We start from the raw sequence: 23,101 nt of genomic DNA, 5'->3' as shown, positions 1-23,101 counted from the left end.
ATGATATTTTTGGGAGTTAAATACTAACTCAAAAGCGGTATCAATTTTGCGGGCGACAAGGTCGGGTTTGGGCCCTGGAGGGCGAAGTCCACAAAGAATTCTTTTTCTCTCAAGCCATTTACACAACAATTTTTGCCTCTCCGTCATCTCAACACCAGAAATCTACCGCATTAGCGTAAAGAAAAGTACCACAAAATTGCTTCAAAGCTTCGGCAATAATGAGCATTCTCGGCACCAGTTTGTTGCGGCATCTCTTGATGCTTTCATTCTTCCCTTTCCTTTCCAGCTCAGCGCGAATCACTTCACGATCAGCATAAACACCGCAACCACCATATAGACAGCTCTTCACATCACTCTGATGAACTATGATGAGATTTCAACACAAACTCCAGCAATTGGCAAGCGAAAGTTGCATCCCGGCTTTGACGTTGAGAAACTACTCCACTTCTCCGAGGCGGATCCCCGAAATTGCCGCTGTGGACGGAGGAAACAATTGGGTCTCCGGTACTTGGTTGGGCTTAGCTTGAATGAGGAGCGCAGATGTTATCAGTCTAGTACAGCAATATCATGACAGACGCAATCGCTAATAGACCATTCTTGTCAATGAAGCACCGTATAATTAATGAAATGGCAAATGCAAACAGTGTTTACTACCTGACGCACAAATATACCCACAAATCCTTGAACCAGGCAGATCTCGGGATCATGTTCCTTTTCCCGTTCCCATCCTCCATTTTCGCCGTCCCACCCCTAAATCATGTGCTGCAGCATTCATAAACTATCATGATAGATCAAGGAAAAGCCTGCCAATTCGCATTGCTACTAAACTTCAACAGGACCTTGACTTCGCGTCTTGCGTGCCGTCTTCCCAGCAACTGGGGCGTCCTTCTTGTTCTTCTTCGCAGCTTTCCCGTTTTCGTGCTTGCCGTTTGGCGAAGTATTCTCAGTGGTGGTCGGCTCATCTGCGACGTCTTCAACGCGAGCCTTCTTCTCGGCACGCTCCTCCGACTCCGACTTCTCTGTCGGAGCGGGGTCGGATGCGCCGTTGGTGGCAGCAGGAGGCTCCTCAGCCTTACGCTTTTCGCCTGCAGCCACTTCGGCAACGTCGTTGACCCCGGGCTTACTGGCACCGTTGATGCCCGCTGGCTTGTCGTCGGCAGCATTGTCAGCCATCAGGACATCCTTTGGGGCGGAGACAGCAGGCGGCGATGTTGGAGCATCAGTGATGAACGCATTCTCGTCCTCGTTCTTTGGCGTCTCCTTTGGTTCTTCTTCGAGGTTGAGCACGGGTCGTGGAGTACCGCCTGCGGGTGTCATGTTGTTGACGGGTGTCTCTGGCACAGACGCGACCTCGACGGGCTTCGGCGGGGCGCTGAGACCACCAGCTCCCTCAGTTGGCTTGGATTCTTCCGGCTTGGCGGGCTCCGAAGGAGCTGTCGCGGTGTCCGAAGTGGGAGCGCCGGCCTCGGCCTCGGGGGCCGTTGGTTCAGGTGCGCCGACTAGGGCATGTCAGCTCAGAATTCCGGGCATAAGCGCAGTCTTGAGCCGCGGAGGTCGAAATAGTCATCGCGAACATGCCAATTGCGAAGCGCGGCATCAGACGCGATGGAAACGAGGCCATTGAGACAGCTGGCGATGAGACATACCTTTGTCTATAGCTGGAGCGATTCCGTCCGACATGATGATGACGTAACAATTGGTGTCGCAAGTTGACTCTAGCTTATAAGCGTGTGTTTGCGCGACGCAGCGAAGTCAATAATGGATACGAGAGATATTTGCGATACTTTCTGAGGCTACAAGAGTAAGGGAGCTTCACAATGTTGATGTAGGAAGGAGGTCAAAGTCGGGGAACGAGACACGAAGAAGGGAAATGAGGTTGGCAGAGAAAGGCACGAGGCAAGTCACGACGGTCGGTTCCACAAAGCCATGTCCATCCATAGCTACCTTGCCTATAGAAGCAGCATGGACAGACAGAGAGAAGCCAGAAGCAAATTGGTAAGGCATGGGTAGCTCCGAGGCCGAGGCGGAGGGCGCACAAACAGCATCGAGGTTCCTCACCCGCGGAGAACGCGTGACGGGATACTTGGACGGGATGAGCAAGGGAATTGGAAGAGGAGAACGCATAGCACGCATTGGGCCAAGGAAAAGCGCCCTTTCGTCACTCGACTGCGACTCTGTGGACTGTGAAGTTAGCCCAAGGAACACCCGTACTTGACGGTGTGAACTCTGTAGATCGGGACGGACTTGGTCGTCATCTCGGATTGGCCTTTGGGTCTCTGGGTCGAGGATCCCAGTTCCCAGTCCTTTTGCTTCCCAAGCTGCATTTGCGTGCTTTGCGGGGAACAAGAGGGAGCTTTGGTGGGTCGGGAGCTCCTCGAAGGAACCACAAGCTTCAAATTGTAAGCCACCGATCTGGGAAGACAGGAGGACTTGAGGTGTGGACCGCCGGAACCAGTGAGACACAGGTTGGGCTTAGTACCGGTACTTGGTTTTGCTGGGGAAGTGGACGCGAGGTCGGCGGAGAGGAAGAGACGAGAGGGAGGCTCTGTGTTCAGTACCAGACGGTAAATGTCCAGTGACGCAAGGAAACGTTCTTGTTCAACAACATTAAGTCGTGGTTGATATTGTGACATCAAATCGGCCGATGATCCAACAAAAAGACCTCAAGTGACCAGCCGGCGAAGCCTCTGCTGTCACAAAAGCTGACCAGCATGACGCAGAATTTGACAATCGCAAGCCCTGCAACCGACCTGCAAGTCATGTCATGGGCCAAAATCAATCCATGTTAGCAGATCGGCATCGGCCAAACCAGAGCTTGTACCTCACCAGCCACAGCAAGTCCCGCACAGCCACACCCAATTCAGGGGCAGCCATCGTGAGCTTAGTCACCCCTGTCCATCCCCAATCGCCAGCTTCAAGGTGTCCCCTTAGAGTGGCTTGACGCGAATAACGACGAGACATCCAACAAACGCGGTCCCCCAAATTTTCCACGCTCATTTTGTCGTTCGCGATCAAACTTTGGTCTTTCTTCTCTTCAGGTCGCTTTGTCAATTAATATCATTCGAAACGATACCCCCTTCTAACCGCTCGCCATGGCCACAACTAAGAACAAGTACTCGGTTATCTTGCCAACCTACAATGAGCGCAAGAACCTGCCCATCATTACCTGGCTGTTGAACCGCACCTTTACTGAGAAGTCAGTACCACCTTATCTGTAGATTTTGAAGGCGAAAAGCTTACCCGAGCAGCAACCTCGATTGGGAACTCATCATCGTCGACGACGGCTCCCCCGATGGAACCCAAGAAGTTGCCCAGCAGCTCGTCAAGGTCTACTCCCCCCACGTTGTGCTCAAGCCCCGCGCTGGCAAGCTCGGTCTCGGAACAGCCTACGTCCACGGTCTCAAGTTCGTCACCGGCAACTTCGTCATCATCATGGACGCCGACTTCTCCCACCACCCCAAGTTCATCCCCGAGATGGTCGCTCTCCAGGCCAAGGGCAACTACGACATCGTCACGGGTACTCGCTACGCTGGAAACGGCGGTGTCTTTGGTTGGGATCTCAAGCGCAAGTTTGTCAGCCGTGGCGCCAACTTGTTCGCCGATACTGTCCTCCGCCCTGGCGTGAGTGACCTCACGGGCAGCTTCCGACTGTACAAGCGTGCTGCGCTGGAGAAGGCCATTGCTAGCACTGAGAGCAAGGGATACAGTTTCCAGATGGAACTTATGGTGCGTGCGAAGGCTATGGGATGCACCGTCGCTGAGGTTCCCATCTCTTTCGTCGATCGTCTTTATGGAGAGAGCAAGCTTGGCGGTGACGAGATTGTTCAGTATGCCCAGGGTGTCTTCAACCTGTGGCTCAAGGTCTAAGAATGGGAATGACATGCACAAAAGGGACACATCTTGTTGGATGGGGGCGTTTGGGGCAGTATAGTACCGTTTAATCTAATACCACGTTTCTTCGTCGATTGATGCCCTCCTCGACTGACACCGGAGTCCTATCTAACTCGCCACCTGGATATACTCTACATATTACGACCTCCAGTGACCATGATGGTCTGACCTGACACATACGAGAACAGTGGACTCGCCACAGCCAGAACAGCGCTCGCAGCTTCAGTCGCAGTACCAGGTCTCCTCAGTGGAATATCTGCATGGGCATTATCCCCCGCTGCCTCCTTCTGCTTTGTCGGAATACCCAGGGCAATTTTCTCACCATCTGGCCCGGTGACAAACGCGCCATCTTCCTTTGCCGCCGTCAATCTGGTGAGGATATGTCCAAAGGCAATAGTATTCGCTCTCACGCCAAAGGAGGGACCCCACTCCTTGGCAATCGTCTTTGTGAAGCCTGTAATACCCGCCTTTGCAAGAGAATAGTTGAGCTGTCCCGCATTGCCGTGCACTCCAGATGTAGACGAGATATTGACAATGCAACGAGGAGCGCCATCGCGTACACGGAAGTAAGGTGCTGCTGCGCGGACGAGAGTGAAAGGGGCAGTACAGTGAAGAGCAAGAATAGTATCCCACTGCTTGTCTGTCATCTTGTGAATGACACCGTCCCAAGTGTAGCCCGCATTGTTGACGATAATGTTGATCTTTCCGTCGCCAAATTCTGCAGCCTTCTTGACCAGATCATTGACATATTCTGCCTTGAGAATGTCTCCGGGCACAGCTATAGCCTGGCCGCCATTCTTATTGATGTCATCAGCAACAGCCTTGGACTTTTCTGTTCGAGCTAGAGTTAGACACCAATATTTTGTGAGCACAGGATGCACTGACCCGCGTCGATATCTGCAACAACAACTTTCGCGCCCTCTTTGGCAAAGAGCCGGGCCGCTTCTGCACCGATGCCTTGGCCGCTGCCTGTGATGATAGCTACTTGGCCAGCGAGGAGACCTTTGGGGTAGTTGAGATGACCCGCGAGTTGACTAACACGGTCCGACATGTTGATTTACTGTGTATTGTTCTATTTGGTCACTCAAGTAAATTATTGTAATAATGCACAGGACCATAAATCATGGACACCTTCCCCGGATCCAGGTCCTTTAATGACCCCGGGATCGACGAGATCGACATATTTGAGCCGAGGCTCGGGCAATGGCGGTATGTGGGGTAGCTCCGGCCTCGACGGGGGATAAACCTCAAGGTACCAAAAAGATCCTGACCTTGAGGTCGGTTGTCAAAAATATTCAGTCCAAGGATGCACTAAATCTGCAGTCAAAATGCCTAAAACATCCTGGGATCACCTAACTATTCTGTCACCTCGAAAGGAGGTCCCAGATCTTTTTGGCATCCTCTCCCCAAGACATGATACATCAGCCTCGATGATAATACCTTGGTTGAATTTCGGTATTATCTGTAGAGATATATCATTTCGGCACCGAGACAGAGGCGGTCGCCATCTCAAAGAATCGGTATACTGAGAGTCCTGCTTTGGTTGATACATCTTCTCTGCAATGTACAAGCTGTTCGATGCCTCCCCCCCCCCCAATTACACTTCGTGATGAAGCTTTCTAGGTTTACACACTTTCTTGTCTTTAGAGTTCATATAGAAAGACGAAAACTGTAATTTAGGGCTCACCACAGTAAATACAGTAAATACCATCTAAATTCTTGTAAGCTTTAGGACCCTTTGTCCCAAGTTCATCGACCCGGATACCTCCTCGAAGCAATCTATCTACCATGTCCACAAACTCCAGCGGCCATAGCCTGTTGGGACTTCCAGTTGAGGTTCTCATGTGCATCCTCGATCACGCAGAACTTTGCGACTTGTACTGGCTCTCACAGACCTGCAAGTCTATGCAACGCCTGGCAAAGAGGGACTTCCGCACCATGGTCAACACCAACGTTGAAGACAAGGCAGAGTTCTTACTTGGTCTCGCATACGTGCTACCAGACCACTGCTTCTGCGAGAAGCACTGCATGCTTCACACTGTTGACCGTCATGCCCCCTTAGTAATGTCTCCTCACTGCTGGGATTACTCGGTCAACCATCGGCGCATTTATGTGACCGGATATGATTTACAATACCAGCACGTTCAACTGGCCTTGAAATACAACCGCCTTGGGGGATCTTATAGAGATGCACTTGCACCGCTCATGCGAACTCATTACGAATCATACTCCCGCGGCCCTTTGGGACCAGATATACACTTCTCTGCCACGCCCGAGATCAAGAATGGCCATTTTCTCCTACATGAAGAATGGATACTCAAGGCTCACTGCAACCTACCTTGCTACTTTATGAACGTCTACGTCCCTATCTGCAACCACATAGACCTTTTGGGTTGCAGTCCGCGCAATAATCTCCTTCAGGGGTTCCATGGTGCAACATGGTGTTTGAGGCGCCATGCGACGCCGCTGGAGAATCAGGAAATGGAAGGAAGCCGCCGTGGTTCTTGCAAAACATGCTTGACGAGTTTCGTTTTCAGTGTCCCCAGGGAAAAGAAAGTTGTTTTAAATACAACGCACGACTACGGTTCATTCCATTCACTGGATGAGTGGAAGAGACGCAGTTGGGAATAACCCGTATTTTGGGCAACAAGCACGTGGGACTTTGGTTTCGTTGAAAACGGTACGGGAGAGTTTGAGGAGGTGATTTTGAACAATGATTGATCTCTTGGCTTTGAAATATTGGTTGTCACATTTCAGAAAAGATGTGTTGTTGATGTATCACGTCTACAAGACGGGGAAAATTCGTGGCCCCATTCTAAGGGATGAAATGAGTTAGGCAAGTTTGGTACATCTTTGCAGGCCATGAAACCAGTCAAGTTTTGCACTCTGTTTAAGTATCATCAGCTTCTTGCTCCCGGGGGCCTGTCTATCTCGGTACCAGTAAATGATATATCTGTTCAGATTATACAACTATAGCTTGAAATCGCTGTTTGTCTTTTCCCAGCCTGCAGTCGAAGCTTCCAGGCCAGCGACCCTCTCCGTAAGCTTCAGCTTCAGGTTCTTATGCCTCTCTGTACACAGCTCGTACATAGTCGATAGGTTGAATAACAGCGTATGAGATGATAAGCCAGATTCCACAAGGCCCTCCAATGTTGCGCGTCCCTAAGAAAGTTTAGTACACTGGCCATCGCATGAATCACAGATGAACATACCTCCTGTATCCGCCCAAGATACAACAAACACACGGCTGTGTTAACGCCGACCATCTCGTCGTCTAGACTTTCTTGCAGTTCCTTCCACGCTTCAAGGGCTGTCTCGTACTCTGCGTCGGCCATGTCGCAGAGTGCCAGGATGAGTTTCTCGACGTTTTCGTCATTCTCTATGGCTTGACGAGCGCAGGACCTTGCGCTTTCTACGTCTCCTAGATGAAGCCACAGAAGTGCTTTGGTGAGCATCATCTTGCCATCACCTCGGTCCCGTAGGGTGCTGAGGTGATGCGCTGCACCTGTCAGGTCCTCGAGCTCAATCAGAGCTCCGGCGACCTGGATACCGAGATCGTAAAGACGGGCTTTCCAAAGTTCCCTTGCGGAGTTATCGTGCTGGGATGCTGCCTTGCTGATACGATCACGAGCTTCGCGAGCCAGGTCGTGGTAGCTCATGACAGCTCGGCGATAATCGCCGAAGCCAAGCGACTGAAGACGTACATTGAGAACTCTTAGCTCCCAAGGTACTAGGTGCTCTCCAGTGGTTTCGTCTACATACCTCCTGATGTCGTTGAGATCTTCCAAGGCTTTGACCTCCTGGGCAGCCAAGGGAGTCGCATCAATCAGAGTAAGGCATGCCAGTCGAGTGTAAAGAAGCTCAAATATCCTCTTGGAATCCGTGGGGTTGATTCCCCCACTAGCTCCAGAGCCTGTGAGTTCTTGAACAGCAGCTATAGCCGCTGCTCTGAAGTGACCGCTGGCAAGGAGCTCCTCAATGGGAGCCTCAGGATCGGGCTGCTTCTGCGGGTTACGAAATGCGACAGGGACGTTGAGAGGCGTCAGAGGGTGATAGATCTCTGGCCTAAGAAGGAATGAAAATTCTTTGGGTCTGGCCTCTCCCAGTTGCGAGACTGGAGTCCCTGTAGATGAGCGCGGATGTGGTGATGATATCCTATTACGATGCGTAATCACTCGCTGAGGGGTCGTCGCTTGTTGAGGTGACAATAACGGGTCACTGTGAGTTAGTCGTCAACCTCGGGCCGTGATCTAATCGATAACGTTTTACTCACTCATCAAGATCGAGAGGTCCTTTCGTAGAGGATCTCGGCCGGGCTGGGACAGAGTTAGCCGTGTCGCACCGGTATCGCTCATGTTAACGATGCTCATTTGGAGACATGAGAGGCCCCGCTGATACAGCGTCAACGTCGCCCACGGGAATCATTCTGAGGCGTACTCTTGGTGATGGATTTATTTCTGGAGTGCCCTTGACTCCCTGTTCTTTGTGGTTCACTCATGGCCTCGTATATGATGAATTATCGATGCCCTTTGATGAAGGGAAGCCTGTGATCTTGCTGTATCATGGTGTGTTCGGATAATCACCGGGAAATACATTCCAACGACAACAGTTCACGACTTCACATTGTCAAGTCGTGAGAACTCAAATGCCAACAATTCGAAAGTTCGAAAGCGAAAAATTGTACGGTTGCTAGGCCTGCCTTATCCAAACTGTTCAATTGCAGCAAACCATCCATGCGTTAGAGTTTAGCAATCGTCATCAAAACTATCCACCTATCTCCCGTGTCTACAGATTGGAGGAAATAAAGCTCGGGACTTTGATCCTGAATGACAAAAAGACCTGGGTAATTGCTTATGACACCCCGTTCTGGGTTTGTTTTGATGCCCTATACTAAGGTTTAATGCTATGTTGCTCTCCGGGGCGTATCCCTTTGCAAAACTCCCAAGCTCTGATGAATTGCCCACTGCAGACCAACTAAGCAATCTATCCCACAATGCTGCAATCACACGCGCTCTGATAAGCTATGCTGTTGTCGAAAAACACAAAGAATTGAGTCTTCCAGAATCAATGGTATTTGCGATTCTTACACCCCTTGACACGCGAAGTAAACCCAACTTTGGCCAGGCTGAAACAGTACAAACAGAGACCCTTTGCTTTGACTTGGTTCAAGAGCTTTTGAACACGTTGTTCTTCGATTGCCACTGACAAAATTTAGTTTTGGACTGACACAAATGGCACAAGACCCGTCCAGATAACTGATGTTGGAAGAAGGGAAGTTTGACAATGGGTGGGAAGCTTACAGCAAAGTCGAAGCCCAAGCTCCTTGTCGGGTATGCCCGCGACGTAGCTCAAGTGAGAGGGCTGCAGCTGCTTGACGAGTTTCTTGCTAAAGGTAAAGAAAGCATCGGGGTTCTGCATCCAATAGGCAGCAGTTGTGAGTTGCCACGTCTCTTCGGGGTCATCTGCCCAAGCATACTTTGCAAACCAATACACCGAAGCAAAGGTAAATCGCGATACCAAATCGTATTTATCAGCAAGGATCGAAATCTTCTGGATATCTTCGGGGTCACAGTCTTGCGTCGAAGGATTAGACCCGTAGAGCGCGAGGATCGTGTTGTCGAAAGCGAGAGGGTCGTCATCGGGGAGCTCGAGAACCATTTCTGGATCTCCGGTCTGGCGATTGCGCAAGCGTTCGCCCTCTTCGAAGTTTGGCCCAAACATGACCGAAAATACAGGCGATATCTCGCACAGGAAGGCTGACGAAACTCTGAGGAGAGTTCGGTGGGGACCAACGGCGAGGATTAAATCGCCACCTGAGATCAAGTCCCGGACAAATCTGGACTGGGCCACAGTCTCGTTGACCTCTTCTGGACTCGACATGACTGATTGTTCTGGAGTAAGATCCATTTGAGACCAAGCGTAGCGGGCACCTTGCAAATAAGAAGAAAAGGGGTGGTGTGTGTTGCTTGGTGCCGCAAAAGTTTCAACTGGGCTCATGTCTTTGGAGTCTGGAAGAGGAGAAGGCTGTTTGCCAAATTGGTGGTCCAATTTGTAGCCATACCAAGGACACGGTCTTATAATTGGGTGGGCTCCCTGGAGGGAGTGATTCATGATCATCGCCGACCTCAGCGTCGTAGCATCACTTGCTTACATGCTCTGCGCGTCAGCCTCGACAAGACAAGACGGTGAAAATGTGCAACAATTGACATACGCATCTCAAAAAACTTAGGCATGTCAAAGTTCAGATTCAAGTCAATTTAATTTGCCACAATCTTATTTCCCCAGATTTGGAGAGTTTATTCCGAAGCATATGCTCGCCTTCCGGAAGTCTCGTTCTTAGGTAACTTTGGTGATAAGGCACCGCGCGACCAACCGTTGACTCTGATAGGCCTCTCTCGTTCGCCGTGACTATCTGTATATCGTAGCAGCGAATGAGTGAATTTTCTTTTGACTTTTCGTCTTCGTGATTCTATGTCTGCGCTTTCTCATTGCGTGGCTTCTGAGTGACATACATGTGCCTGGCTGAGAATGTCTTCGTGGCCCTTGCCAAAGACGGGGAAACACTCGTCTATCGATAGCAGCAGTCAACAGTTCAAATTCTTCTCCCTAAGACTTTCCGCTCTTCGACTTTGTTGATCTTCAAGTTCTGCGTAGATTTCTTTGGCAATTTATACTGCCTGTTCGTGTCTCTCTGTCACAAGCGCTCGGGATCCGGGATCATCTGCCAGTGTTCTGCCAACCCTTCTCCCATATACACAACGTCTTCGTCATACTTCTTGTTTCTCTTAGTCGACTTATCGCTCTTTAACTTCGTTCACGACAAAGTTCTGCGTAGAACTCTCTGGTGGTTTATACTGCCTCTACGTGTGCTCTCAAACTTTCTCCTGCCTCGTCCAATCGCTGATTCTTCTCTCTCAGACAACCATTGCTCTCTCGAAGTTATACTTTTTGTTACTTGCACTTTGTTCAAGTCATTTCATCTGCCTGCGCATTAAAGTGTACCTCGTCCTTTCCTCTTTCATCCTCCCACGAACCCTGCCGATACCCAGTCACATTCCCAAGTCACACATACAACTCCCGGTATCTCTAAACCACCACCATGCCGACCCCAAATCCCAATCCCGAATCCTCTACCACACGGCCAGACTCGAACCAGAGCATGCCAGACCAAGAGGGCACAAGCCTGGTTGAGAGTAGGGAACATCCTGCTCACCCCTTTCGTTTTACTGACCATGGTTTAGGGACCCCAGAACTCGAGACAGACATAGTAAGCGGCGGTGATCTTATACTTATCGTCGGAGCGGACAGAATTCGGATCAGAATTACAGAACAGGCTGCCCGCGTGTGTTCAGATATTCTTGCTGGCATGCTTGATCAACAAAATATCACTAACGCTGACAATACGGGTCGGGTTCGTGAGCTCGAGCTTCCGAACGATAATCCTACCACGGTGCGGAACGCGTTTGGCAGCATCTATCCTGGCAATCCCCATACGGACGATCTGTGGCCAGCAGAGATCTACGATGTGGTCGTGTTTGCCAGAGAGTATAAGATGATTCCCGAATTCAAGAAGGTTGCTCCAAACTGGTTTCGCACAAGATCTTGCGGCCGCCGCTTTTATCCTGTACATACGCTCTTTGGTCTGGAAGAATGTTGGTACCTAATGATGGCAGCACATTACATGCGTCTCGGTGATCATTATGCTCCCGCTTATCTCCGTCTTGAATTCTCCAAACTGAGCGAGCGACTGGTGAGGGATGAAAACCCATATCACAACGCCCGCTTGGTAGAACCGGGGCCAGATGCTCACGAGATTGAAGTCGATATCTACCGTAAGACATTCCTCTCTCTTCATAGTGCACAACTGACTTGGTTTGAATCCAGGCTCTATTCGTGAGGCCAGGCGGAAGTATGCAACAGAAATGGAACAGCATCGTCAGTCTCGCTGCATGGGAGGCGCTGGATCATGCATCGGACCAGTATTTACATGGCGTTATGGAAGCTTTTACTTGTGTCGGCTCTTAACATAAAGAACATGAACAATCGTTTTAGCGGGTTTCAAGGGCTTGAATTCGATTAGTAACTGGCCAAAACCTTCACAGAATATACCAAGAGTTGGAGGAAAGTTCAGGATGGGTCAAAGTTTGGTTATTGTTATTCCTCATCTTGATGTCAATAAAAAGTCTGGTCTTTCTTTAGACTAGGCTTTTCTAAGACATAAAATACTATTGGTTACTTGTATGTGTTGGCTTGATATGTGTCGTTGAGACATCGTAAGCTTTAAGTATCAACCAATCTTCGCGGTAAATGATATGTGGTGAGGCTGAACACAGAGCAACCTAATGATAGGTAGCCATCACAGTTGTGGAATTTAGATCATACTGGCACAAACAAATCGCGTCCAACCAGTCTGTTTATTGAAGAAGACTCGGTTCAAATATTCCTTTTGCTTTTCCTTTTGAACTTCCCAAAGACTGCTGCACTTAACCCAAATTTCCCCGATCACAGCAGATGCGTCCGATAATGACGATCAGGGTAGCTACATCCTGGACACTGCTGGACGAAAGAGCGGGTTGCATGAGAAAAGCAGAACAGACAGAGACCACACTCATCACGATATTTAGACGGCATCCTTAAGTGTGTGTTGCGCAGTTCTTCAATGGCCACTAGATGAGTATTGTCAGTACATGAGAATGCCTTGTAATATTGTAATAGTTCGTGACTTACTTCCAAGGCGCAGACCAGTATGTTTGTCGTGAAAGTGGTTGATGAACTTGAGCAAGCTAGTGCTCTTCAGGCGCATGTTCCTGGTTACGGCAAAAAAGCCCAGTCGACCTTGAGCATGTATACGACAACCAAGGCATTCCATTCATTCTCGGAAATCACATCTGCACCATCGGTCTTGGTGGCGTTGAGAAGCCAGAAAGATGCAAATACTTGGAGACGCTCGACCATTCCATATTTATCTGCAAGAATGGCGATCTCCTTGGCTTCACTGATCGAGAACTCCGTGGCGCTTGGGTCTGAGCTGAAAAGTGTGCGCAATACCTGGTCCATTGGCTGTTCCTTGTCTTCGGGGAGGACGATTTCAATGGGGCCGTCATGATCGGACTTGTTTGCGAGGGCTTTCCCTTCTTTCATCGGTGCATCAAGCATAGCTCGGAAGACAGGGGAGATGAGTTTGAGGAAGTGCGAAGAGACCTGAATCTTGTGCTGGCTTGGGCCAACCACCAGCATAACATCGCCGTCGGGAGCGATTTGGGTAACAGAGTCTGCTACTTAGAAAGTCAGTGATGATCAAAGCTGTATATAGAATGCCATTTAACATACCGGGAACATCACCTCCATCGGCGTTGAGAACGGCGCGCGAAGTATCCATCTTCGCAAATGTGCGTGTTCAGGAAGATGAGTGAAGATGAAGAGCACAGAGAGATGCCGTTTGTTGAAATATTTTGATTCTTCAGGCTCGCATCGCTTTAAGCATACCTAAGAGGAAGTTGGTTGAGTCTGGAAGCATCTGACAGGTGTGAGCAGCTGGCAGTGAATCACTGCTTGACCCCCCTGAATTGACTCGCTCTTCGACCTTAAAAGGTTTTGCCAACAGGATGGTGAATTGTAAGATAGAATGACAATCTCTAAGTTTACCTAAATAATCATAAATATGAATAAAACTTAGGCTTCGTTTTTGTCAATACCCGACATGATTTACGACAAAACGGGTATGAAACAGCTTTCCGTTGCTTGCTCTCGAGCTTAGATATCAGATTTGCGTGACGTGAGATCAACACCAAACAACTCCCTATCGCAAAAGGCTACACAAACAAGGAGGTCAATAAGGCAAGCAAACTTACAGCGGGCGTCTATAAATACCAGCGCCCTTGCTCAGCATTCTGGATTGCCCCCTCTCCTTATTTCCAGACCGCCAAGGTATCTTGGCCAGCCTCTTTTGCGTACACATTCTATCCAAGTCTTGCGAAATATGTTCCTCCTTGCTGTTGCAAGGTATCAGAGATGTAACACTCCTGCTTGAGGCACAGACAGTAAGAGACCTCAAGGTAGCCTCGCCTTGGGATTTAAACTCTCAGAGTACCTGATACATTGGCCGCCAGTACACCATGGAGATTTTATGTTTTTACCTGGCAGATGCAAAGTATTAGTGAACCTAGATCGGTGTTCATAATATATCCTGAGCCATTGACATAAACTTCCTCTCCCTCATTCTTCACAACTCCCTAGCGAGTGGTATGAGCCCTGTTTCCACGTAACTGACGAAGTTGATCTCTTTTGGATATTATACTCTTACCAAACTGGATGCTTGTCTTCGCCATTGGTGGAGCTCGCACCAGTGTTCATGCTAACCCAAGAATTTTCTTGTCGAATATCTCGGTGCTCTCTATGATCCCAACTTCGCAGAAGTCACAAGATACCGGTCTCCTTCAAGCCTCACCAATGTTCCGAACGGGACACCCACTCTCGTCACTATATGAGCGTCTCGGGATTATAATTTCTTATCCACTATTATTCGTAACCCAACGGACAGCATGACCTCCACAGAACTCCCCTGGAGTGTCCTCAAAGGAAGCTAATGTTGCACCTGAGGCAGAAAGCAACAGAGCACAATCCTCTGGTTAAGTCTCTGTATACCAGACATTCGAGGAGTTATAGTTACAAAGACGCCGAAGCAATTATTTCCAGTACCCTATATCGTGCTGAGGATGGAGACTTGAAGTTTCTTGGCCGCCAAGAGCATTTAGGCTGGTCTAGTGCAGCCAAGTCATTTCATATGTTGTTTCCTACTACCGCTCTGCCATCGGTCCTACCTGTGGTTACCGCAAGCGTGAGCACTATCGTTTATATCTGCATTTACTGCCCCCTTATTATATACCATGTTCAAACATGTATCAGTCACTGGAAGTTAAGGCTCAGTGGTGGTTCATGAAAATGGAATAGCAACTCACGAATGGTTGACTCGGTCGCCTTCTCAGTTCTGGATCATCTCTTCTTCTCTTAGCTTCCTCAAGCGGCTACCTATATATCGCAACAATGTCTTCAGAATCAGGTATGTAAGGGTATCATCTATTCTTTCGGCTCCGCTCTGACATTTAGCAGAGCCCAACACCCCTTTACAGGTACTCACTCCTGACGGAGACGTGGTTCTTGTCGTCGGTCGCGAGAAAGCGCGAATTCAAATTGCTTCCGAGTTCCTAACCCTCGCGTCTCCGGTGTTCGACGCCATGTTGAACCTCAAGTTCTCAGAGGGCATCAAGCTCCATGAGAGGGACAAGTCACCAGTCGACATCAAACTGCCAGAGGATGATGGGCTGGCGACTGCCCAGGCCTCAAAACCTTTATATGGATCATACCCAGAAATGCTACTTCTCACACCTGACCAAATCCAGAAAGTCTCCATTGTAGTAGACAAGTACGATATGTCAGCACGTTTTGCCATGGCCGGTACAGTCTGGATGGACTGCGAACCTATCAATCTCGAGGATGCCTGGAAGCTTATGACAGCTTCTTACTGGCTTGATCATCAGGTTGGGTTTCGTCGGATGAGCGAGTATGTCATACGAAAACTCAACCACGCGCAAATCTTCCGTCTCGCCAACGAGACATTCGACGTCGCTCTGGGCCTGAAACTAGGCAGCGAGTTTTCATCATGACAAGGCTCCGATATGGTTGTGATATAATGCTGACCTTCCTCCAACAGTGGCCCTCCTTCTTCTCCACATGCACTCTCAACTGTCATGGTGCATCCGAAAGGAGGGTTATGCCTACCATGCTTCAAGATTGCTGTGGAAGATCCTGTGGGAATGCAGCCAGGCTGCCCCTGCCCAAGCAAACACCGCTCTGGATAATCTGATCAGGCCGAGCATTGGTGGAGAGAGGAAGGACTCAACGATACTAAAGAAAGCGATCAGGGTTTCACTTTTAGGATCAGATCAGGTCGAGCAATGTTGGAGAGAGAGGGGCTCAACGACAACAAAAGAAGTGATCATGGTTTCGCGTTTAGGATCAGATTTTTAATAACAGCGGACGAATAGGTATTCTAGTGGCAGGTGTATATTCCAACCTGTTGCTTATTCTGTCACTCCTCTAGCCCTGCTGCTGAATACATGTAATCAAACGTTTTGTATTTCCATGCATATTGAACTCCTGTTGTACTGCAACATTTGAGGCTTATTTTCCATTCTATTGTGTTTATAAACCTCAATGGTTTGATATGCATCAAATGCCATCGGCCATGTTACCCTCTTCCATCTTCAAACTTTTGACATCAGCTCTCTCCCTTTCTGGCTTCATCCAAGGAGGTATTACTACTCGGGCACTCCAGACATTTAATAATATTTTCATTCAGTATCACTATATGTTTTCTCTGCCAATGGTACTCAAATTGGTGGGTTCTTATGACAGAATGGGGGAGTCTGTACGAGAGCTGCCACTGTTGGTGTTGTTCACTTGGTTCACAGCAAGGTTAATGCCCTCATTTGCTGAGATACAGACGCCAGTTTGGAGAGACTGCTTTGCTTTCCTTGGTTCTATATACAAATTTAACTCGTAGTATTCTCTGACTGTTCTAAAGAGGTGAAGCCGACTTACAAGGCATCCATCACATAGAAATCGGTGGCAGAGTCACTGTTTTGCAATATAGCCAATTATCATACAACTAAAGTCTTCTTTATATCTCTATGTTCTCTTTTTCTCAGTATTCATAAATCTTTTTTATTTATTTAATCCTCATATTATCGAAATCGTAACAAGAAGCTCTCTCTCTCCAATTTTGGTCAAAGAGTTTATACCCCGAGCGACTCTGCCCATTGAACGATCACAGTTATCTTTCGTAATAGAGCCTTAATAATGAATATCCATCTTCTTGGGAAGTTTTCCTTCTTTAGGAAAATATCCCTCCTTCCACCCAAGTATCTCATTTGACAGTGCAAATGACGAACTAGTGTCCTTGCTGTCTGTATAGCCATGCTTGGGTAACATTTTATAGCGACTGAAAATGCCCCTTTTCTTAAGTTCATCTCATGGCGAGTTTTGATGTTCATCGCAACAAACCAGTGAGCCGATGTATAGATTTTGAATGCCGTCCAATTTTTCAAGGGTGTATCTCGTGGGCCGAGGCGATTGGGGATGGCGGAGAAGAGGATGCATGCTGCCCCGAAGATACCAGCCTACCCTGATGGAAAACTGACTGTTCTGGAAGAATTCCCTTTCCATTCGAAACCGGTAGGCGGCCTGATGGTCCGGCTAGGTTGTTGTCGCCGCTGGATACCCTAACCAGATGGCCGCCACCTGACAGAACTCGCCATCATGTCATACTTGTCTGCCAGGACAGACACACCTACGATGGCCCGAGGATCTGCGGTGAGGCACTCTGGGTCTGACCCATAGAGAGCCTAGCTGCTCTGCCGGAAGCTCCAGGGTGACCAATTCCGCTCCAACGAAGGATCGGGCCGCCTAGCCCTCGAGTATTGGCAGGGCCAGCACCCGTTCGAAGACGGGTGGGATATGCTTCAGAAATGAAGCAGTGACCCCAACCGCTGTTCTGGACTTACCCAGTACAAGGACGACATCTCCATTGGGGATGATGGTGATATAGTTTTATCATATAACCGTTAGTTTTCTCCCTTCAGCTTGGCCGTTGGTTCACATACCGGTTCGCTCATTTTCATCCATTCTTGAGGAGTACCAGGTGGTTATATAATCGCGGACAAAATAAATTGAAGGCTTGGGGCCAAAATTCTGTCCAGCCCGGTCTGGAAACTGTCCAGACTGCTTCAATGTCTATATAGGGGGTGTCTTTGGCGCGTTGTATGTCTTACAAGTTCATCAGTAAAATTCCTGATCGGGTCTTCCCTGACTCTACTCCTGATGCTTCGTGTCTTGTGATATATATATAGTCTGCGCATGTACGTCGCGGAATCTCTTGCGGCGCTTCGCCTTCAACCTTAGCTTGCGGATCGTTTGTACTACCGCGGCGCGAGTGTTCCTTGTTGGTTGTGGCTCACTTCTAAACAACTTCCGCAGATCTTCTCTTTTAGCAACTGCTCGATCATTCATCATAGGCGTGAGGTATTGTTGCTGTGTTGTTATGTTCTTCAATGCTAGTTTGCGGTGTCGCGACAGTTACGATCACTTCAAATATACTATATGAGCATGGGGAGCTGAGGGGAATGTCACACCCTTTATCGTGTCCTGCAAACACATCCGCAAAGGATGAATATTCCGTGTCTTGCCAAGACTTGCAACAACGCCGGCAATTTGACTAGATAGAGTGTTGCTCGCTTATGTAGGTAGTTTGTGTTCATTTGTTGAGACCTTTTTCTCAGGCGTGGCATGGAAGTGTATGTCCATCATGACTTTAGACAACTGTTTACTGCCTGGCTGCCTTACTTTCGTGGCTTCGGAGACGAAGCTCGAGGGAGAGTCTTTGCTCATTCTTTAGAGTTTTTGAGTTTGGGGAAAGGTTTAACTTAATACTTGCCAACTCAGTCCTGACAAGCTTTTACAAAAGGTTTAACTCAGTACTGCCATGCCAGGCACTATTTTACACCTCTCAAAGAAGTAGTTTGAGGAGATCCTTGATGAGAAGCTACAGCCCATTAACGACATTCTTGATGTCATCAAAAAGAGGTTAGATGACCTGACGAACCAGGATCTGGCACCCAAGACTCCTCCTAAGGAAACCTAAATTCGACCTCAGGACTGAAAGATTATGCGTATGTTCCAAAACTCTATACACTAATCCTGCCGCTTATTTACTGGCTCACATCTCCAGCCAGTCATACTTGAAACTCGCCTAGAATGCCTAAGGGAAACGCGGGTAGGAGGCATCAACAGGACCATATGTCTCTTCTAAGCCCTGCTCCTAGTCTATTAGCAATGCTAGCTATAGCAAACCCGTTCCTGCGTCACCAGAAATGTGTGGACGGCATGCTTTTGAGTGACAGAGATAGGGCTCTTAAGAGAAGCAAAAGCCACTTGACGACATCTTTTCCTCTATACAAACTCACCCACAGCGGACGGAGACCACATTCTGTATGTAACCAATTCTTTTGGGTCTTTTTGCCTTGCAGAAGGTAGGAAGCCTAGTGCTCTAGTGTTCCATTAGAGTTGGTGGGAAAGAAAAGCACCCAGGGAACAATAAAGAATATGGCCTTTTCGCGCTTAATAAGATTCAAATAAATATCAATGATCATATTTGTGGCAGTCTCGTAAATGCGATAAATTTCTGTTCGTTTTGTTACTCCCTCCCCACCTAGCAAACTCCCTAACTGTCCTTCGGTCAACCTCAGGGATCAAAACATGAGGTTTTAGAAGAGCATACCAAAACAAACTCAGTAAAGACTCTCCTAAACCTGTACTAAATTTCCTAAACCTTTCCATCACTTAGGATAACGGTCTCAAGTTTTCTTGCCTCCCCCGGGTCAGGTATGTCCGCTGGACTGAAGTCAGTGGTAAACCCAGTGTTATCGAGCTGCACAGGGTAGCCTCCCCACTAAAATTTGTCTCAGTACACATCCAGCTCAGCTCGCTTCCATCCTTATCACTCACAACTCATCATGAGAACTCGGAGATCCAATCGCACGAAGCGATATACGATAGAGAAGTACGACTTCGAAGGTAGTTCCGACGAAGAAACTCTCGATCGCGCTTCCAAGCACGCAGAACGGGATGAAAACTTTGATGAGGCTGCCGCTGCAGAAGAAAGTGCCGAAGAGCTCGCCCTCGGCCAAGAGCACGACGAAAATGATGATGCAGAATCCGACGGTCCTGTGAGCGAACCAGATGGCGTCCTGGACAGATTTGCGCGTCAACGTGTCAAGCCTATCAGGCCCTTCAACGTTCGCGCAGCCGGCTTCACGGGATACCTCGATCTTGAGCCTGTGGCGGATGGGCGCATTGTGAGATCGTACTGGGGGCCCTACGACCGCGGGTTTAAAGCCAAACAACTAGTTGAGGCATGGTACGGACGTCATGAAGATGGCGTCAAGTTGGTCACGGGTATGCTGGATCGTTGGATGGACTGGACAGTGCTTCCTCCGAAAATTCAGGATGATGAGGGTCAGAAAGATCGAGGTGTTTGGTCGCCTAGCTACTTCGAAAGGGAAGCTTACAGCGCCGAGCATTGGTATGAGCGTGTCAGGGAGAGTTTACCAGAAGCAAACGCGATGGTACCACTGCCAACATACGAAGTTCCGCGGTACCAGTTTAAGAGAGAGCCAATGCCAGTATTATTAGGGCCGCCCACATCTCAACAAGAGGTCAAATTCCAACCTGGTGACGCATACTCTATATCTCAGAATGGCCTCCCAATGCAAAATGACGACGCGCCCTTGGGGTGGATTTTAGATGCCGGCGGTATCGTCACCGGTATGGACTGGGCACCTCTGAACAACGCCAACTCGCCGCAACTTCTAGCCCTCTGTGTTATTCCACATTCCGATCAAGAACTATACGATTACGAACAGGAATCCTTGAATCCAGAGTTCCAAAAGTACGGCACTGTGCAGTTATGGGAGTTCGTCGGAGAGAGGCAAGAGAATGGCTTTGCTCGACCTTCGATGCAACCTCCAATACTGCGCAAGACGATATGTCTCGAATTTGGGCGGGCTCGAAGAGTGAAATGGAGTCCCGCATGCGGTTTCTTGGCCATTCTTTGCGATGATGGCAACGTGTACGTAGTGGAGGCTGGTGACGGCGGAGGGGGAAGTTATGGTGAGTTCAAAATTGTACTGATGCCCAGTCCAATAGCTAACAGTGTTCAGAAAAAGTTGCGCAGCCAATAGCTGTATTTGGCTTCCCAGATGAAGACGCCAAAGCGACCGCGCTTACATGGATCAACTTCAACAGGCTGGTCGTAGGTTATACTGACGGCTCTATTGCTATTTGGTCCCTCCGTCCTCATCGCCTCCTATCCCGACATCCTGTCCACCACAACATCGTGGTCGATCTCGTCTCAGGCTATCCAGCAATGCCCTACCTCGTTGCCTCAACCCCTGTAGGTGGGACTGTCAAACTGATTGACCTTCGTGCGCCAAGTTTCGAGTCAACCGAAGTCCAGAACCTTACAGTCGGAACACAACCAAATTTGCTTGGATACAGCGATCACCTGCTTGGCTTCTACTCCATGTACCCATCCGCCGGTGTTTTGAATACCCATATCGGCTTCATGCACCATTCGCAATTCCCTGTTGCGCGTCGTGTCTTTACAGGGGAAAGCTTTCCTTCATGTCTCGCAGTCGGACGAACACATCCATACCTCCTTGTCGGCTCTCTAGACGGCTCACTGTGGGCTATCAATCCACAGGTTGAACTCTTCACCACAAGACGTGAACCCACGGACCGTATCCGAGTTTTCCATCACGAACATCGCCCTGCAAAGCTTTTCCCCACTGGCTCACCCGCGGCAGCGCGAGGAGTGTCAAGAATAGTGACAGGCTTCATATTGGAGCGCAGCCTGACTAAGCATTCAGCCCATAAACCGCCGGTCAAGAAAGGGAAGAAGCCAAAGAAGAAGGATACCGACACAGCTGTCGGGGACGATGAAGAAGAAGGGGGCGCAATCATGGATCCGACCCGAGCCATCATCTACGAGCCACTGACAAGGATCACGGTGGCCGAATGGAATCCTAACGAAGAGTATGGATGTTGGGCTGCTGTGGCGATGGGCTCAGGTCTGGTGAGGATCACAGATCTCGGCTTGACGATAACAGAAGAGGAGGAAAACTAGTCCATGAGACACTGAGAACCCATAATGGTGTGGTGGTAGTCGAAAGCCTTGGCCATGCCGTAAAAGTGTGTGACGGCTGCAAGGATGACGAAAATGTGGAAGATCTGATGCGAGCTTCCCCAGATATCAAAGGCGCCAGGTGCGCTTCTCTCGGGCCAACGAGCCTATCAAGTCAGATTTAGATGCTTTACGTGAAGAGTCGTGGAGGACATACCGCATAGAGTACAGCGCCAAAGATGTACATTACACCATGGAGGAGAACCCAGCTGAGACTCATGCGATCTTCAAGACCTTGGTAACCATAGATGAAGAGGCCATGGATGACAGGAACAACGCCAGAGAGACCAAGGCCGATGAACATCATTGCACGATATGGACGCCATGCTGGGGTCCGGAAGCGCTCAACCCATGAAACGATTGTGCATCCAAGGCCGAGTATACATATCTATTTTTGTCAGCAAGTTTCTCTGCCATCAGTAGACACATCCTGAACTTACAACCCATAGATAGAAGGCCATCAGATTAGGCAGACAGAAGAAACCGTAATACAGAGCTGGAACATAGCTGCCAACGATCAAAGCCACGATGCCTGTGTAATCCAACTTGTTCCCCCACTTCGAAACAGTATCGCTGTGATTCGACAAAGTGTGGTACGTGGCACTCATTCCCAGACAAACAACAGCGCCTCCAAAGAAGCATGCAAAGACGAATACGTCAGCGCTACTTGCGCTTTCGTACCGTGGACGGACAACTCGATCAACATATGCTGCACTAGCGAGAAAGACTATGGCACCGAGGAGGTGAGACCAGATGTTGACGGATTCATTGTGGAGGTAGAAGAGGGAGCGGAACGAATGGGCATAAGAGCCATGAGATTGGCGGTAGCCCGAGAGGATGAAGGCGTTGTCGCGACGCCAGGCTGGGAGATCATCCCAGAGAATGAGAAGAGACTGCTCAACCTTTGACTCGAAGTTCTTAGCGGCATTGATAAGGTTGTCTGTGGCTGAAGGCCGACGATTGCGAACGCCGTAGGGCTGAGTTTCGGCCATGATGAAATGAGGCTATCCAGACTTGGAACGAACACAGCTAGAGTCAGGAACTTTGCATAGAATCGTTAACCGACAATTAGTTTCTGCCCTTGCGTCCTAGTTCTCGACTTATATATGAACCAAGTTCCACTTCTCCGGTCGTTTATTGTTGTGTTGTTGGACCAGGGTAGTTTTGTTGGGACAAGCACATGAAAAGACACGCAACGTGCTCCGAGGCTAAAGACAAATCGATGATGTACGCTTAATGAAAGAAGGCCCCTAGAAGCGTCGTAGAAGTTCCACTCGATTTTAGTACAAGACCCTATTTTATTGCAAAGGAAGTTATGATGGACTTGAAAATGGAGATGAAAGTCTTTGGCGAGAGATCTGCTGTTCACTGGAGAAATCCACAAGCGAGGTGCACTAATACAGTGGAGGTTTT

The 23,101-nt window shown here is 48.9% G+C and overlaps 12 protein-coding genes across 12 annotated transcripts; 5 read left to right on the top strand and 7 right to left on the bottom strand.

Annotated features, from left to right (window-relative positions):
* The first annotated feature begins 626 nt into the window (after positions 1-626).
* FVEG_10214 (dolichol-phosphate mannosyltransferase) lies at positions 627-5,487 on the top strand. Its single transcript, XM_018899273.1, has 2 exons — positions 627-3,196; positions 3,249-5,487. The coding sequence occupies exons 1-2, from the start codon at positions 3,093-3,095 to the stop codon at positions 3,865-3,867; spliced, it is 723 nt and encodes a 240-aa protein (XP_018757316.1). The 5' UTR covers positions 627-3,092; the 3' UTR covers positions 3,868-5,487.
* Positions 823-1,317, bottom strand: FVEG_10213 (hypothetical protein; the record flags this gene model as incomplete). Its single annotated transcript, XM_018899272.1, has 1 exon — positions 823-1,317. The coding sequence occupies one exon, from the start codon at positions 1,315-1,317 to the stop codon at positions 823-825; it is 495 nt and encodes a 164-aa protein (XP_018757317.1).
* FVEG_16756 (hypothetical protein) lies at positions 1,813-2,633 on the bottom strand (the record flags this gene model as incomplete). The annotated part of the gene is made up of 2 exons (XM_018905993.1): positions 1,813-2,181; positions 2,226-2,633. 2 exons carry the CDS (start codon positions 2,631-2,633, stop codon positions 1,813-1,815), a joined length of 777 nt encoding a protein of 258 aa, XP_018757318.1.
* FVEG_10215 (3-oxoacyl-[acyl-carrier protein] reductase) lies at positions 3,955-4,942 on the bottom strand (the record flags this gene model as incomplete). The annotated part of the gene is made up of 2 exons (XM_018899274.1): positions 3,955-4,723; positions 4,777-4,942. 2 exons carry the CDS (start codon positions 4,940-4,942, stop codon positions 4,023-4,025), a joined length of 867 nt encoding a protein of 288 aa, XP_018757319.1. The 3' UTR covers positions 3,955-4,022.
* A 192-nt stretch (positions 5,488-5,679) lies between the features above and the next one.
* Positions 5,680-6,412, top strand: FVEG_10216 (hypothetical protein; the record flags this gene model as incomplete). The annotated part of the gene is made up of 2 exons (XM_018899275.1): positions 5,680-6,314; positions 6,370-6,412. The coding sequence occupies 2 exons, from the start codon at positions 5,680-5,682 to the stop codon at positions 6,410-6,412; spliced, it is 678 nt and encodes a 225-aa protein (XP_018757320.1).
* Positions 6,413-6,696: 284 nt separating this feature from the next.
* On the bottom strand, positions 6,697-8,467 carry FVEG_10217 (hypothetical protein). The gene is made up of 4 exons (XM_018899276.1): positions 8,329-8,467; positions 8,165-8,207; positions 7,104-8,109; positions 6,697-7,053 (listed from the first exon to the last, which is right to left on the bottom strand). The coding sequence occupies exons 1-4, from the start codon at positions 8,387-8,389 to the stop codon at positions 6,862-6,864; spliced, it is 1,302 nt and encodes a 433-aa protein (XP_018757321.1). The 5' UTR covers positions 8,390-8,467; the 3' UTR covers positions 6,697-6,861.
* A 488-nt stretch (positions 8,468-8,955) lies between these two features.
* FVEG_10218 (hypothetical protein) lies at positions 8,956-9,888 on the bottom strand (the record flags this gene model as incomplete). The annotated part of the gene is made up of 2 exons (XM_018899277.1): positions 8,956-9,092; positions 9,192-9,888. The coding sequence occupies 2 exons, from the start codon at positions 9,886-9,888 to the stop codon at positions 8,956-8,958; spliced, it is 834 nt and encodes a 277-aa protein (XP_018757322.1).
* Positions 9,889-10,990: 1,102 nt separating this feature from the next.
* On the top strand, positions 10,991-11,921 carry FVEG_10219 (hypothetical protein; the record flags this gene model as incomplete). Its single annotated transcript, XM_018899278.1, has 3 exons — positions 10,991-11,084; positions 11,133-11,723; positions 11,776-11,921. 3 exons carry the CDS (start codon positions 10,991-10,993, stop codon positions 11,919-11,921), a joined length of 831 nt encoding a protein of 276 aa, XP_018757323.1.
* A 781-nt stretch (positions 11,922-12,702) lies between these two features.
* FVEG_10220 (hypothetical protein) lies at positions 12,703-13,270 on the bottom strand (the record flags this gene model as incomplete). Its single annotated transcript, XM_018899279.1, has 2 exons — positions 12,703-13,166; positions 13,222-13,270. 2 exons carry the CDS (start codon positions 13,268-13,270, stop codon positions 12,703-12,705), a joined length of 513 nt encoding a protein of 170 aa, XP_018757324.1.
* A 1,664-nt stretch (positions 13,271-14,934) lies between these two features.
* FVEG_10221 (hypothetical protein) lies at positions 14,935-15,554 on the top strand (the record flags this gene model as incomplete). Its single annotated transcript, XM_018899280.1, has 2 exons — positions 14,935-14,950; positions 15,001-15,554. 2 exons carry the CDS (start codon positions 14,935-14,937, stop codon positions 15,552-15,554), a joined length of 570 nt encoding a protein of 189 aa, XP_018757325.1.
* A 3,906-nt stretch (positions 15,555-19,460) lies between these two features.
* On the top strand, positions 19,461-22,524 carry FVEG_10222 (hypothetical protein; the record flags this gene model as incomplete). The annotated part of the gene is made up of 2 exons (XM_018899281.1): positions 19,461-20,616; positions 20,667-22,524. The coding sequence occupies 2 exons, from the start codon at positions 19,461-19,463 to the stop codon at positions 21,629-21,631; spliced, it is 2,121 nt and encodes a 706-aa protein (XP_018757326.1). The 3' UTR covers positions 21,632-22,524.
* Positions 21,819-22,680, bottom strand: FVEG_10223 (hypothetical protein; the record flags this gene model as incomplete). The annotated part of the gene is made up of 2 exons (XM_018899282.1): positions 21,819-22,076; positions 22,129-22,680. The coding sequence occupies 2 exons, from the start codon at positions 22,678-22,680 to the stop codon at positions 21,819-21,821; spliced, it is 810 nt and encodes a 269-aa protein (XP_018757327.1).
* Positions 22,681-23,101: the final 421 nt, after the last annotated feature.

Source organism: Fusarium verticillioides, chromosome 9, assembly GCF_000149555.1.
Source record: "Fusarium verticillioides 7600 chromosome 9, whole genome shotgun sequence".
NCBI classification, from domain to species: Eukaryota; Fungi; Ascomycota; class Sordariomycetes; order Hypocreales; family Nectriaceae; genus Fusarium; species Fusarium verticillioides.
This window is presented reverse-complemented; position numbering and strand designations above follow the sequence as displayed.

What these genes read in the sequence shown, in the direction of transcription:
- FVEG_10214 (XM_018899273.1), top strand. Translation starts at nt 3,093, where the DNA reads ATGGCCACAACTAAGAACAAGTACTCGGTTATCTTGCCAACCTACAAT. An exon ending in AACCGCACCTTTACTGAGAA is followed by an intron (nt 3,197 to 3,248) that starts GTCAGTACCACC and finishes TTACCCGAGCAG; the next exon opens with CAACCTCGATTGGGAACTCA.
- FVEG_10217 (XM_018899276.1), bottom strand. Translation starts at nt 8,389, where the DNA reads ATGAGTGAACCACAAAGAACAGGGAGTCAAGGGCACTCCAGAAATAAA. An exon ending in AAATAAATCCATCACCAAGA is followed by an intron (nt 8,208 to 8,328) that starts GTACGCCTCAGA and finishes ACTCTGTCCCAG; the next exon opens with CCCGGCCGAGATCCTCTACG. An exon ending in ATCTTGGGCGGATACAGGAG is followed by an intron (nt 7,054 to 7,103) that starts GTATGTTCATCT and finishes AAACTTTCTTAG; the next exon opens with GGACGCGCAACATTGGAGGG.